Source organism: Pseudonaja textilis, chromosome 5, assembly GCF_049901715.1.
Source record: "Pseudonaja textilis isolate UNSWEBS1 chromosome 5, rPseTex1.2, whole genome shotgun sequence".
Taxonomy (NCBI): Eukaryota; Metazoa; Chordata; class Lepidosauria; order Squamata; family Elapidae; genus Pseudonaja; species Pseudonaja textilis.
In genome coordinates this window covers 22942945-22956795 of record NC_141994.1, presented here as the reverse complement: position 1 = coordinate 22956795, position 13851 = coordinate 22942945, and the positions used below count along the sequence as shown (strand labels likewise).

At 35.0% G+C, this 13851-nt stretch overlaps 1 protein-coding gene across 11 annotated transcripts in view; it reads right to left on the bottom strand.

Annotated features, from left to right (window-relative positions):
• KMT2E (lysine methyltransferase 2E (inactive)) overlaps positions 1-13851 on the bottom strand; it is a 55666-nt gene that overhangs the window by 36468 nt on the left and 5347 nt on the right. For 4 of the 11 annotated variants that reach the window (XM_026701585.2, XM_087935530.1, XM_026701609.2 and 1 more), the window contains exons 2-6: positions 7686-7870; positions 6661-6775; positions 5191-5420; positions 3227-3307; positions 1713-1771 (exon numbers count right to left, since the gene is read on the bottom strand). In XM_026701585.2, coding sequence (XP_026557370.1) covers positions 1713-1771; positions 3227-3307; positions 5191-5420; positions 6661-6775; positions 7686-7756 — 556 coding nt within the window. In that variant the 5' untranslated portion in view covers positions 7757-7870. Of the gene's footprint in view, positions 1-1712; positions 1772-3226; positions 3308-5190; positions 5421-6660; positions 6776-7685; positions 7871-9296; positions 9338-10286; positions 10371-10911; positions 10968-13851 lie in introns of those variants that run through there. The other 7 variants (XM_087935525.1, XM_087935528.1, XM_087935531.1 and 4 more) reach the window with 3 other exon arrangements.

The following is a 13851-nucleotide window of genomic DNA, read 5'->3' as shown; positions in this document are numbered from 1 at the left end:
TACAATTATCCAAATTTATTAAAAAAGGAAAACAAGGAGTTAGTAATATTAACATTAATTAGATTATGGGCTCCAGTAACAAAAAAACATTGTTTAGATTTGTAGCTTCTTTACATTCAATAAAGCTTCAATTTTTCCAAGAGCTGAAAGATTTCCATATACTGAACATAGTTTATATCAAATTGCATCTCAATTATAAATTCATATACTTATATAAGTTTTAACCCAAATGTAAGGCTGCAAGGTTTTAGACAAAGTCAAAAAAAATGACTACAGGAAAATATGCTTCACAATAGTTTCAATCACACTAATAAAAAAAAATAAAGCCAATGTCCTTCCAACTAATGGGGAAACTAATCTTATTCAACAACTTTTCCTAAAGCTAAGACTTATTCCTTTAGGTTCCAAATAAATTTGAAACATTGGGGGTCATCTGTGTTTTCTTCCCAAAGGCCTCTCTAATGCCACTGTAAACTCATAATGCAAAAAGTAATTTAAAACAGGAAATGATATCACACACATGGTGATCTTTATAACAAAAGGTCACCATCAATTTCTAATTACTCGCTGCCTCACTGTCTGTAGGAACTGTCAGCAGAAGTCAAACAGAACAATCAGCAAAGAAGTAAGGTCTCTTTTAGCATATGCAAATATCTCCTATGTGTCTTAATCAGTTCTCAAATTTAAGGCTGTTAAATTCATACGCGGCTTGCAGTTTGGAAATACCTATTTGTAGTCAATCGTATCTTTTATAATTCTAAAAAAAATAATAATCTTCCACTGTTGAAAGAGAAATTATCACCCAGCATCCATTATAAAAACCAAGCCTTTTTCTTCCTGAAGCAGAAAAAAATTGCAGCAACATTCATTGAGCATATTTAAATATACCACAATCTTCAGAGAAAAAAATAAAATAAAAAATAAACCAAATCTGACCTAGAAAGTTGTAAGATGAGGCATGCTAACTGTTACAACCTCGAAGAGAGGATATTGCCAGATAAGCAGATTTGGTATTCCCCATTTCAGGATAAACTGCATATAAAACTAATACTTCATTTTATGGCAAAATTATATAAGAAAACACACCCTGGTTTATACAAGGTGCTTAATGCCATTTAATTCTATTTAGTTCTAACTGATTCCTAGTTCCTGTATTTTGTCATTACTTTTGCTCTGTATTTTATTTCTCTGTGTTGTAGCAGAGTGATCAATGACTGGATAGTTGACAAATATTGCAAAATAAATAAACTCCAGCATCTTCTTATCTACCGTAGGACAACCATTTTTGCAAAACTGAGAAACAACACATAAGGACTTGGCACAGCCCTCAAACTTCCTTCAAAAGTTACTGCTGAGTTGTTATTTTTATTATAAGCATAATAATAATTAAAAATACAGGAAATACTTTAACAATATTTGGTTAATTTTAACAATTTGAATTTGTTTTAGCAAGGAAAATATTCAAAAGTTGTTTTGTAAACAAATACTGTTAATTTATTTGCATAAAAACTGGTGAACTATTTGCATACAAATAGGTTTTTATTAGCAAATAAAAGTGTTCCATTTATACTCTATTAAAGGATGTTTATTTTTTAGCAAAAATGCAAGACCAAAAAGGGTGGTGGTGGAAATGTCAACAGCAACAGAGTACTTGGCATCAACATAATTATCAAGAACAAACTTTAGAATTTAATGAAAATTTTTTTACCTACCTGACATATTTTCCCTTTTTCTACGCTGGAGCAACACTGCTCTTTCCTTATCTAAGCTCCTTTTAAAAATAGGAGGAAAAAAGAAACTAAGTAAATATTAAGATTTTGATGGAATATCAAAGGTTTTTTTTTCTAATGAATGGTGTGTGTATTAAATGTAATAAACAATTAAAATAAAAATGTATGTATCCATTCACCATACTAATTAATTCATTTTTTGCTGTTTGAATACATTGATGAATACATTGATTTTTTAAAATTTTTGGCAAATATTGTGTGAACAGAAACAGAGGAAACGTATCAAATTTTTAACCTGGAGCTCTCCACTCTGGGAATTTTACACTTGGTAGAAAGTATCAATTTCAAAGCAAAGAACTTATCAATGCAGTGGCATCTAAATCTCTGTTACTTTAGCATTCCAGCTTCATATGTAAAGAGACAGACCAAACCCCTAAAGCAGGAGTGTCAAACTTGATTTCAATGAAGGCCACATCAAGGTTGTATTTGACCTCAGGGGGCTGGGGTGGATGTGGCCAGAGCATGGCCAGCTCGACGTCAGTCGTGTTGGTGGTGGCCCAAGTGCTCTGCCAACGAAAACAGACACCTGAGCTCCATTTTTGGTTGGGATGGCCTCCTGCAACCCTCAGCCAGCAAAAATTGAGCTTGCAAGAGGCGCGTGCGGCCCTCCCGGGCTGTTTTTGCTGGCAGAGTCACCACAGGCCGGTCCTTTACTGTTTCCAGGGCAACCCCACAGGCCAGATGTAAGCAGGGGGAACTGCCCTGTGGGTCTTGAGTTTGACACCCCTGCCCTAAAGCAAGATATGTATTCTGACAATATTCAAAACCTAGAAGCCACCTCAAACTGGCTGTTTCTTGTAGCATAGTAACAGAGTCCCATATTACACTAAGGGTATTTTTAAAAAAAATTCTGGCAAATATTGTATGAACAGAACCAAAGGAAATATATTCAGTAAATCAAGATTACACGAGCCACATCCTGGCATTGCTCTGCTATAGGCTGACTATCTCATTCTTCTGCCAATACTTGATAAGGTGCTCCAACTGGTTTTATCCGATCTTATTCCTCCAAAGGTTGACTGGCCACTGGAAAGTGAGGACATACACAAACCTTCTTCTTTAAAGGATCACATTTTTCCTCAGTACATAGAGGGGGATTATTTCTCAGATAAAATAACCTGTGTTAACTATGAGTAATCTTGATCCAGGGAACAGCAATAACAAAATATTATTTTAAGGTAAATGATAAAGGTACATTTCAAAGGTAATAAATATCAAATCTTCTTTAATGCAAGTATCATTATGAAAAAGGAGTATTCTGGTCACTCCTTTTACTGAATGAAGAGTGCCACCTTTTAAAGTAAATTGTACTCTTTAATATAATGTTTACATGTATTAATATAATGGAAAGGTTTGTCTTCATCTGCTCATATTTTATACATGTTTCAAATCATATTCCAACACAAATAATGTATTTTCAATTATTTACCACTCACCTAGGCTGGCAACGCTCACAAAGGTATGTGTCGGGAATATGCTGCCTATCAATTCCCATGCAATCAATGTGCTGCCAAACACTTAAAATAAAGGAGAGAATACAGTGTTATTTTCATACTTTTCAATGTTTAGATAGTTCGTTCAAGTTTCTTTGTGACTGAAGAAAATTAATTTCCCTAACACCTGCTATCATTTGAAATGATGATATGCAAAATGTAGGGAGTGTTCCATTATTGCTGTTTCAAATAGTCTCCTCTCTAAACATCGTAGCAAGTGCTACATTACTCTCTTCTGAGTGTTTGGATATCCTGCACATGGCTTGATTTGTTCTGTAATTCCTCTAAAGCCACAAAGCCTTGAAGAAAGCATTAGCTGATAAAACAGCAGCCACAAGTTTCACACCTCTGCCAAAGCTAATTGTACAGGGCTGGGATGAGGCAGAATCACACATATACATATCTAGAAGAGTATATATATTCCACTTTACCTGGCTAATTAAATAATTTGTTATGAAGAAGGTAGCAATGTTACTGTCCATCTCTGTGCTGTGCTTTTATTTTCAGGCAGAATACCAAATCTGAGTTTATAGTCTGCATGTGTATTGTAACAAATGTTGCTGTATTCTCAAATGTGGAGATAGTCAATGCAAAATTTATGGCTTTGTTATTATGTTTAATGTACAGGCAGGTTGGCAAAAGCAACATATATGCATTGTGAATGTTTGTTTGGAAGAAGCATTAAGCCAATTGCCAGAAAAGTATATTTTGCTATTGATCATGGACTATATTAGGGTGAATACATTGCTACTGCTTCCTTTTAGATTTATTCTATAGCTACTTGTGAAAGCAGATCAGGCTGCAAAAGCCATTCTTAGCTGTTGCTTCCTTTGTTTGCTCTGGTAATTTCTAAAATGTTTGCTTTGTTTTATGTTGGCTAATTCTTCTGTAGGTGGGATAGAAGGTAGCACTTAGCATGGTCCCCTAGGACAAAAGATAACAGCAATGAGCTTGTTTCAAGTTCCCATTGCTTGGACAGAATGTTCTGATGGGATCATTTTATTCCAAGCTAGGTACAAACATTTTTCTTTTATGCACTTGCCTATTCTTCATTTTTAACAATATGACCATTCAGAAAGTTACATTCTGGCTGAAGAGTTAGTGTGCACAGATACTTTTCTGGATAGCAGTTTCTCCAATAGAACCCACATTTCCCACCGGAAGTTTCACCACTACGTTAAAAAAAAGTTGAAAAGAAAGTTGCTACTAATACACATGCTATATCGCCATCAGGATTTCCCATCACAGGGCTCTGAGATTTTAATTGAACTCTGACCATGTCTGTAAGTCATACAGCCACCTTCAGAATTACACAAGTGACACTAACAACCAAGATTCCACAAAACAGAGCTTTGTGCAATAGCAATAGTAATAGCACTTATACTTATATACCACTTCACAGTGCTTTACAGCCCTCTCTAAGCAGAGTCAGCATATTGCCCCCAACAATCTGGGTCCTCATTTTACTGACTTTGGAAAGATGGAAGGGTAAGTCAATCTTAAACTGGTTAGGATCGAACACCTGGCAATGGGCAGAGTTAGCCGGCAATACTCCATTCAAACAACTTACCTGCCACGGCTCCTAGCTACTAATCACCCAGTGCCTCCTGGTCACTCTACTGTGGGGTTAACAATGAGATCTGAGCTATGATCCTCAGTACGATCCGCATTTGCAGAGTGTCTCTGCTGACTTGATGGCCTGTCACCTCATCTATCCATCCTGTGAGCAAAAGGGTGACCAACATAGTGACAAAATGGTGATGGCTTCCATAATTGCCATGTTTGCCTCATAGCCTACATACTTTGTTAAGGAGGGAAATCTCACTGAGCAACCAGAGGACCAGCAGAGCTTGTAGTAATACTGGCTATGAGCATTTCAAAACGCTTGTGCGTACGGACTATTTTACCTGCATTTGTCACAACAGATCATATAGCCATCATCATGGGTGAATCCACAAATGCACCGAGTTATATCAGTGCCGTAGCTTCCATCCTCAGATGTGCTGATAGTAGTAGCACTGGATGTCTCATCAAAATTTGGAGCAGTGTATATGCCTACTTCATTCTTGCTTATAAGAACTGAAGGAGGCGGTGATGCTGGGGGTGTTGGAGGAGGACGAGCGCCATAATTATGGTCCTGAAAAATTAGTTACATAAAATCATCCATCTTTTCAGAAGACCTTTTTTTGGGGGGGGGGGGGGAATTCATGCATAGAATTATAAACCTGGCCTTTTCAGCATTTCTCCCACCAACTCAACCTCACTCACAATCATGTAAACAAATATATCTTGCTCTGAAGCAAATTAGCACTAAGATTTACTATTCTTTTTAAAAATTGAATGCATATTATCCACTCTGACACTACTGATAGGGGTTTTATAATCATTTCTTACCCATCTTGAATAAACAAAATCTGATTATCATTAGTATTTACATGGAGGGAAATAGTTAGGCATCACAAAGCATGTTGCTGGTTAAGACTAAATATAAACCAGGGTTCTTCAATTATTATACAACAAAGATACTTAGTCAGGCCGAATGTTAAAGAGTATCAGAGAAAGCACATCTTCTAAACACCAATTTCATTTAAGCAGAAGATAAGTCCTTCAACGCAGGATTAAAATGTCTATCTTTTCTACATAGTTATAATACTTGGTTTAGGGAAGTATTTACTTAGAGAAGGAAAAGATCTACTTTATCAATTCTTCACTGCAAGCAACCATTTTATAAGATGCTATATTAAAGCAAGTAGTGATATGATCAGATGATTGTGTAATGATAAAGCAGCCAAGAAAATTGCACCAAATTCTATTTAAGCCAAAGACATAGCAGTGATATATGTTTAAAAGGCACTTGATTGGATGTTATTACTCTCGGTGCTCTGACTTGCTGGTTCTTTTACATGCAACTGAAGACTTTGCTGTAGGAAAGCTTTGCTGCATGAAGACACTTTAAGGAAAAGTGTAACTTGTGCAGATTGTTTAAGGGCATGTCAAATAAGGCAGAGCTGGCTTTTTTCTACTGGCCAGAGCTCCTGCTTTAATTGCTGTAAGACTAGGTTTATAAGATCAGGTTAGCCAAGGACAATACTATCATAACTTTAGCTTAAAGTTTATTTATGTCCAATTCTATTATTCAAGAAAATTTAGTAAAAATGGTAATAAAAGCAATGCCATTTAAGAAAGAAAAATGACAGCAATAATAGAAGAATCTGAGATAAAAATTGTAAAGAACCATTGAAACCAGCTTCTTTTATAATTCTGAGAGTTGTCAGTGAGCTATTTTCATATCAAGCAAAACTAACCAGCCAAAACACAATTAAATGTCTGGAAACTTAACAAGGGCCTAAAATAAAGGCTTTTTAAAAAGAACATACCGCATAAGGCAAACCAATGTAACTGTGTGAATGATGAGAGCTGTTATTATATAGTTGGTGTGGATAACTGTTTGACTTCTCAACTACCACAGGGCTAGCTTCTACAGATTCAGGTCTGAAAAACAAGAAAGGTGGTTAAACATTACAATTTCACATTCAATGGCTCCTGAGTGTGTTTCTCTCTTACTTATTAATGCTGCATATATAACAACTGTGAAAATGTATACAATACAACACAGAGAAGCATTCTGAAAGAACCTACTGAAGAAACTGGGGGAAAATGTTGCTTGTCACTCATGCCAAATTGCCACTGAAGCACACATACTAGCAAGTGAACACTGTATGAATTTTAATAACGCAGACAATGTTGTACAACACAACACAGCTGCACAAAAATGATTGCAAGGCAGAGAGTACATTAGCATCAATAATCCTTATTGTTTCTGTGATCACATATGAGACGTAGGAGTCATCCCATATGTTGCTAACAGTGTCTGAAACCCCAGTAATTTCCATCAGTGACATCTAGTGGTAGCAAAAGAGTAGTTCCACAAGTCCCCACAGAAGTTGATTTTTACATGTTTATTCTAACAGAAACTCAGTGAAAAGATCTTATGAGCCATCCATTTGGATGTACCAGCATCCAGAAATGCAGCTTCTCCCAGTTTCTACCAGAAGATATTAATTCTGGGCAGCCCAAATAACCCAGAAATAAAATATAGTTTCTTCATGAAAAATATAATTAACCAACTTGTTTTAAAAGTTGAAAGGTTAACATTTTTAAGAATCTATTCTTATAATTATACCTGAACATATTTAAATTACCAAGTTGAAACTTTTAAGAAGGTATTTTTTAAAAACTCTGATTTATCTATTTTATCAATGAATATTAATTAATCCTTCTGCACACTGACTTTGTGCAGAAAATAAATCTACTGAAATTTGGTAACAAATACTGCATACTAACAATGAAAACAATGTAACACCACAGGAAAACAAAGTTGCTATAATGCTACAATACTTACTCTGAGCCTGCAGCCATTTCCAAATAAGATGGTTCTGCTGTGTCAACCCCCAACGGGACCACTATGCTCATGACGTTCGTTTCTGATAAATTCGTTTACTAGGGATTTCTATGCATTGGTATCCAAAACACTGGGGCATGCCAGCCACAGTGCTCATTGCAAACATCTAAGTGCATCCACAAACTCTGTTCAACAACAAGAACAACAGAAGTTGAAAAGTCACATGTTTTTCCATAATGAATCTTAACATTAAAAATGAAAATATTGATTTGTGGTATAATTATATTCAAACATAATCCTACTGAGTTCAATTATACATTCTTGACTGTGTTTAGTATTGCAGTCTAATATACCAGTACATTTATTTTTCTTAATTAAATTATGTGCCACCCATCTCAGTTTGAAGCTGCTCTGGCCAGTTTTTCTAATCTGATACACATTTGTTAAGTATGTCAAAATAAACTTATTTATTTGGATTAGTAATTCTGTATAGCTGCAGAATTCTTAGACATCAAAATTTGTAAATTACCAGCTATAGATTCAATTGCATTATTCTGCTCTAATATTTATATCCCAACAGAGACAACTGGAGATTTCTCAGTAAATAAATGTGACCTATTAGAAAATCTGATAATTTATCGTGAACACTCATCACGCAAGTGGCTCACGGAAGGCCTGCCTGCATTAGTCCTCTGCAATTAATTCCTCTGCCTACCACATAGCAGCCAGAGGAAGCCAGATTCTCATGCACCTTTTGCCCTCCAAGTGTCAGGTTTGACAATCTGGCAAACTCTGGCTTCCACTGCAGCTGTCGGGATTCTAGTCAAATGTGATCTTTAACACAACTTAAAATCCAGTTAAGTATGTTTGGAGTTGGAGCCAAAAATAGTAGTCCTGCTGTGAAGGACAGAAAGATGCCCTGCTTTCCCCCTTTTTAGTGAAATCTGTTGAAGTCCTAGAGTTCTGAGATCTTCCCCAGTCCCCTCACAATATCCCTCACATCTTTCTCTTCTGATGTCAAAGAAGTGTAAACACCTATAGAAATTTCTATAAACAAGGGAAATGCTTTAGGATTTTGCTCATGAAGATTCAACTGATGGCCATCTATCCCAAATACTATTCAATATGAAATCTCTATCTGCATGATATTTCTGAAGAATATTATGTACCTTTATTGTTTGTGTTCTCATTTATTTACATTCCTTTGGATCTACATGCTATCTTTTGACAATCCTAATACTGTGAGCAAGATGGATTTATAGTTCCAGAAAACCAAAAGAAATTTACTTTCATTGCTATTATTAGTATTTGAAAACATAATATTGACAAAATAGCATTTCGGTCTTATTGTGATGCTTAGATCTCATGGAAATGTAGTTTTTGTCTTCCTTAAACTTCTGCCTCTGCAATGAACTATTTTTTAATGAAGATGATCATTCAAATATAGTTATTTTACCCAGTTTTTTTAAAAAAAGCCTTACTTAATCAATTGAGCTGTAAAGTTTACATTCATTGTATCACTCTCCCTATTAGAAAACATTTACTAACTCAAAATATGCATGGAACAGGACACACCAAGCACACCTAATTTGTCTGAACTACATTGCTTACCATCTGTTCTGACTGCCTCAGCAGGAATGAAACTGACACATCTGCCAGAAAAATGCAGAATAAAAAAAATTGGTTTCTAAGTAGAAAAAGTATCACTGAATAGGAGTTACTACTTATGTGTGTATGCAACAATTATAATTTTTAAATTAATGATTGGATTTGAACTTAGTCATACCTAGAATAGGCCCAAATGAAATCAAATGGACAAGTTAGCAATTACCATTCTTCGCTATGACTAAATCTAAATCAGTATTTTGAATAATGATATTTTTAAAGTGAGCACTCCAAATTGTTAAAAAAGGAGTTGTTTCTATGTTCCACTCTACTCATCAGGAACATAAAATGCAAGAATACCCACATATTTTAGCTAAGATATTGTCTAGCTATAATAATGTAAATATTTCAGAAATACAGCATCCTATTCAGTTAAAAAATTCTCTTTGGATCAGTAAAGTTAAATTTAATTAATGTATCAAATATAATACGTTATAAAGCCTTCCACATCCCAATTATGCTTGCCCCCTTTTAACATTTATATAAGGGGAAAGCATTACCTGTGGCTCTAACCACTACTTAAGAGGAGCTAATAGGCAAACAGATAACTCCAAGACTGTAGCCTTAATATGCATAAAATATTCTTTCAGAACTTAGTTGAAAACCAAAAATGTCCTGTTAGCCAGAAGATCAAAAGGGTTTTTTATATGTGTGCTTGTCTTCCTGAGTCTTTTAAAAATGCCAAATCTTGCATATCAAGAGAACTTAAGGGACATTAAGAACAGTCAGTTCTCCTACTTAAAATTTATTAAATAATTTACTTCTTTAAATATAGCCCGGAATGGAATTGCTGGCCCACTGTCTGCAACTGGAAAAATTTTCAAACTATTTTCCAATTGGTTAAGACATAAACTCTGGGTGTTCAGTTAAGTAGTTAAATGAAGATAACTACACTACATTCAGAACTGTTTTTTTTATGGAATTCTCACTAGATACCTCTTTGCAGTCTGATGTTGTTCCATTCATTACTACTGTCTGGATGAAGTTGTTCAACCAACTGCTGTAACCCATCTTTATTACCTGAAAGCAATAGGCATCTTATAACCATGTTGTTAATATCAATGTTCTAAAAGATTAAAACTTGTCCATACAACTTCATTTAGTAGCAGGCGCTATTTTAAACGCATTGTGCTCTCAAAGTCAACCCAAATATTTCAAACATATGGATTTACCACACAGTAGTGACAAAAGTATAGTTTTGGAACAAAATTTGCTGATGGATCAGACCTACAGAAGTATTTTGCAATGGAGAGCCAAGGTAGCAGACACAGCCCTCTTTGTTTCAAGCAAAAGAGGATTTTCCCAAAGGAAAGAGAGGCAATCAAGTGAGGAAAGATAGGTAGTAACTTAGAACACTGAGGTGCAGTCCTTTTGGGGCAAAATTCATATACATTTCCACTTTTGGCACAAGCCAACATGGAGAATATTATATAACAACACCCTGCATATCTTACATGCCGCTGCCCAAAACTTTGCAACACGGCATGTTAGAAAATTACTGACAGAAAAACATGTTAAATTGATTATGGGAGTCCCTGTGTGTGAGATGAGCCCAACTCACCTCACAGGGTTGTTGTTAGAGGAGAATGCTGTATTAGATATGTTCGCTTCTTTGCGCTATTTGTAAAAATAATAAAGGTGGAATATAAATAAATATGCCAAAAACACAGCAATTAATCAGGTTGATTACAAATGTATATTTCCACACATAAATGTAGAGTATCCTTTATTATGTAGTCCAATATTTTTTTACAACTGGCAGTTTCAGTAATACTATTAAAGAAGCTCAGGATTTCAAAAGCTACTAATCTACTATATATAATATGCAAAATCATGCTAGGAACTATGTAAAGGTGGAGGTAAAGAGTCTTTTTAGTCAGACTCAATTCCTGGTGATGACATGAATGCATTCAAGTTGTTTTCTTGACAAGGCTATCAAAGTTCGCCATTGTACTTTTCAGATTAGCCTATAGCTCTTGTTTTGTTAGCATCCAAGTACTAACTATATTTACCCCAGCTTGGTTTTGTTTTTTAAATGATCAGCTAAGATCACCTTGATAGTGCCACCTGCTGTGATAAGAACCAAATAAAACAAAGAATAAAACCCCAAAAGCCAGCACCTAAGTCAGACCATGTAAGATAATAGGCTTACTTGGATAATTTGAGGCCAGTTGCCATCTCTCAACCTAATACAACACACAGGGTTGCTAAAAGGATAAACTGAGGGGAGACCTTCATATGCACTGCCATAAGGCTCCAGAGTATAAAACCATAAATATAATCAAAGTAGAAAGATAAATCAATGACAACTTAAATGAATTCTAAGTTACATCTAAGTTAACATTCCAATATTAATTTGTAATGCTTGAGAAGACAATCTGATCCTAACATCTTCAAAGCAAAATAAGTGCAACTAATTATGACTAAAATCACAAAAAATTCTGATTTACTGATCTGCTTTTATAAATATATATGTATACTAACTCATGTTATTTAATTCTCTCTTCCTCACTCTCCTTTTCTGCCTTTCATTCTCTCCCTCTCTCTCTGCAGTACCAGGTAACTTATAATTTATGTACAAAGAATTCTAAATATTTCCAGCTGGGAATTTTGTATTCCACATGTCACCAAGAATAGAAAATGTTATTAGAAAATAAAAAACAACCATGGCTTTTAATTTCAGCTTTTTTCTTATTTACAATGTTTGCTTCTCCTTTCACTTTCTAATATCATCCTCTCCTTCCCTCCTATCACACTACATATACGCTAAACCTGGGCATCCAGAAGCAGACAGGTGGCTTAGCAGAGTAGTAGTCTATGAACAAAGAGCTGTTTTGATTGAAGATCTAGGCCAGAATCAGCAGCTTTCAAAGGTCAAAAAGGACAATTGCTCATTTCATCTCATTCTTACTAGACTGAAAGCTGCAGAAGAGCAGTTTAGCAGTTTGCAGCAGTGGTAGCACTGTAACAGATAGAACAGGTCAGCAATTTACTAAGCCTGTAAGCTGCTATGGTAAATATCCGTAGACCGACTGGGATATAAGCCAGCTAGCTCTCTTCAATCAACTTTCTCCAACCTATCTTTATGGGTATCTTAGTTCACATCTACAACCTTGTTCTCTTGACAATCCTATCTGTACAGTATGTTGACTCTCACGCTGTTTACATCCTTTCCAGTCCAGGATGAAGGAACCAGGGCTTTCTGAATTGTATATCCTATAGAGTGAGACAGAATGCCAGGAACAGTTATCCAAAGAATTTGTCTCCTAGTCCTTAAGATGAATCAATCTTCAGTATTTAAATGTTTATTTTCACAGACGTATTTCAAAATTCAGCACAGAATTTTGATTTTTTTTTCTATAGCCATAATAACACATACCATAATAACAGGAAAGACAATAGTAGTACCATTCCAAAATTAACCAGAATTTATAATATCTTTCTTCATTTTTCAGAGAAACTGATCTGAACAGATTAATACTCCTGACACAGCAGTCACCCCAAATATGTAAAAATGGCAAAACAGTTTTGGAATGATCAATAGAATAATGCTTTTTTTTAAAGGATAGAATGCCATTTTGAAAGGAATGCACAGTATTGTCATGTGGCAGAAGTAGCTATTCCTTGACCATTCAAGATGCTATGTATAAAAATTAAATACCGAGAACCTTTTCCATCTCTATTAAAGAAACTGCAACAGGAAAACAGAAAAATGTTTGGTTTTCAATGTTACAAATGTTATAAGGAAAAAATTTTATCAATGTGATCTACATATTTGAAAGACAGCATTACTGGAGTTATATTGTTTGACACAGAATAAAAACACTGCAGGGTTTGTTTTTTTTAAATAGAAGACATGCAGATCAATGTTTGCCAAAGTTTTTTTTTTCCCCTTGAGAATCTTGATTCCAAGAGACTGAGTGAAGAACATGCAGGCAACATTTTTGAAAAAAGGTTTGGCGCTGTCTTTTGCTTTAGGTTGAGAGTAACTGCCCTGAAGTTATGCAGTTGGTTCCCTTGCCTAAGGCAGGATTAGAATTCAGGTTTCCCTGCTACGAACAACACCTTAACCACTAGACCAAACTGACTCTCTTAAATATAATAAATGACAGGACAGTTGTCTTCCAGTGTGAAATAAGCATATTTTTAGATCTTCAATTATTTGGTTTCATAATGGGTATATAACACATGCTATCATTACTACAGATCCCAAAGTTTACTCTTAGAATGGAAGCCTAGGAATCAAAATGGTTTATATCATAATATCAAAGAGAAAGGAAACTAGTCCAAATTATGTTTTTGAGACTAAGCTTTGATTAATTGACAGATCACTCCTGTTAAAGTTGTCGATTATTTAACATTCCACATGAAAAAATACATTTCATTTCAATTGAGAATAGGAATTACCTATCTCCAATTCTACATGCAAAATCTAATTCTCTTTAATGTAGTATTTCAAAATAGTAACTGTTTCACAAGTAAATTCTCTGATGCTTTGAAC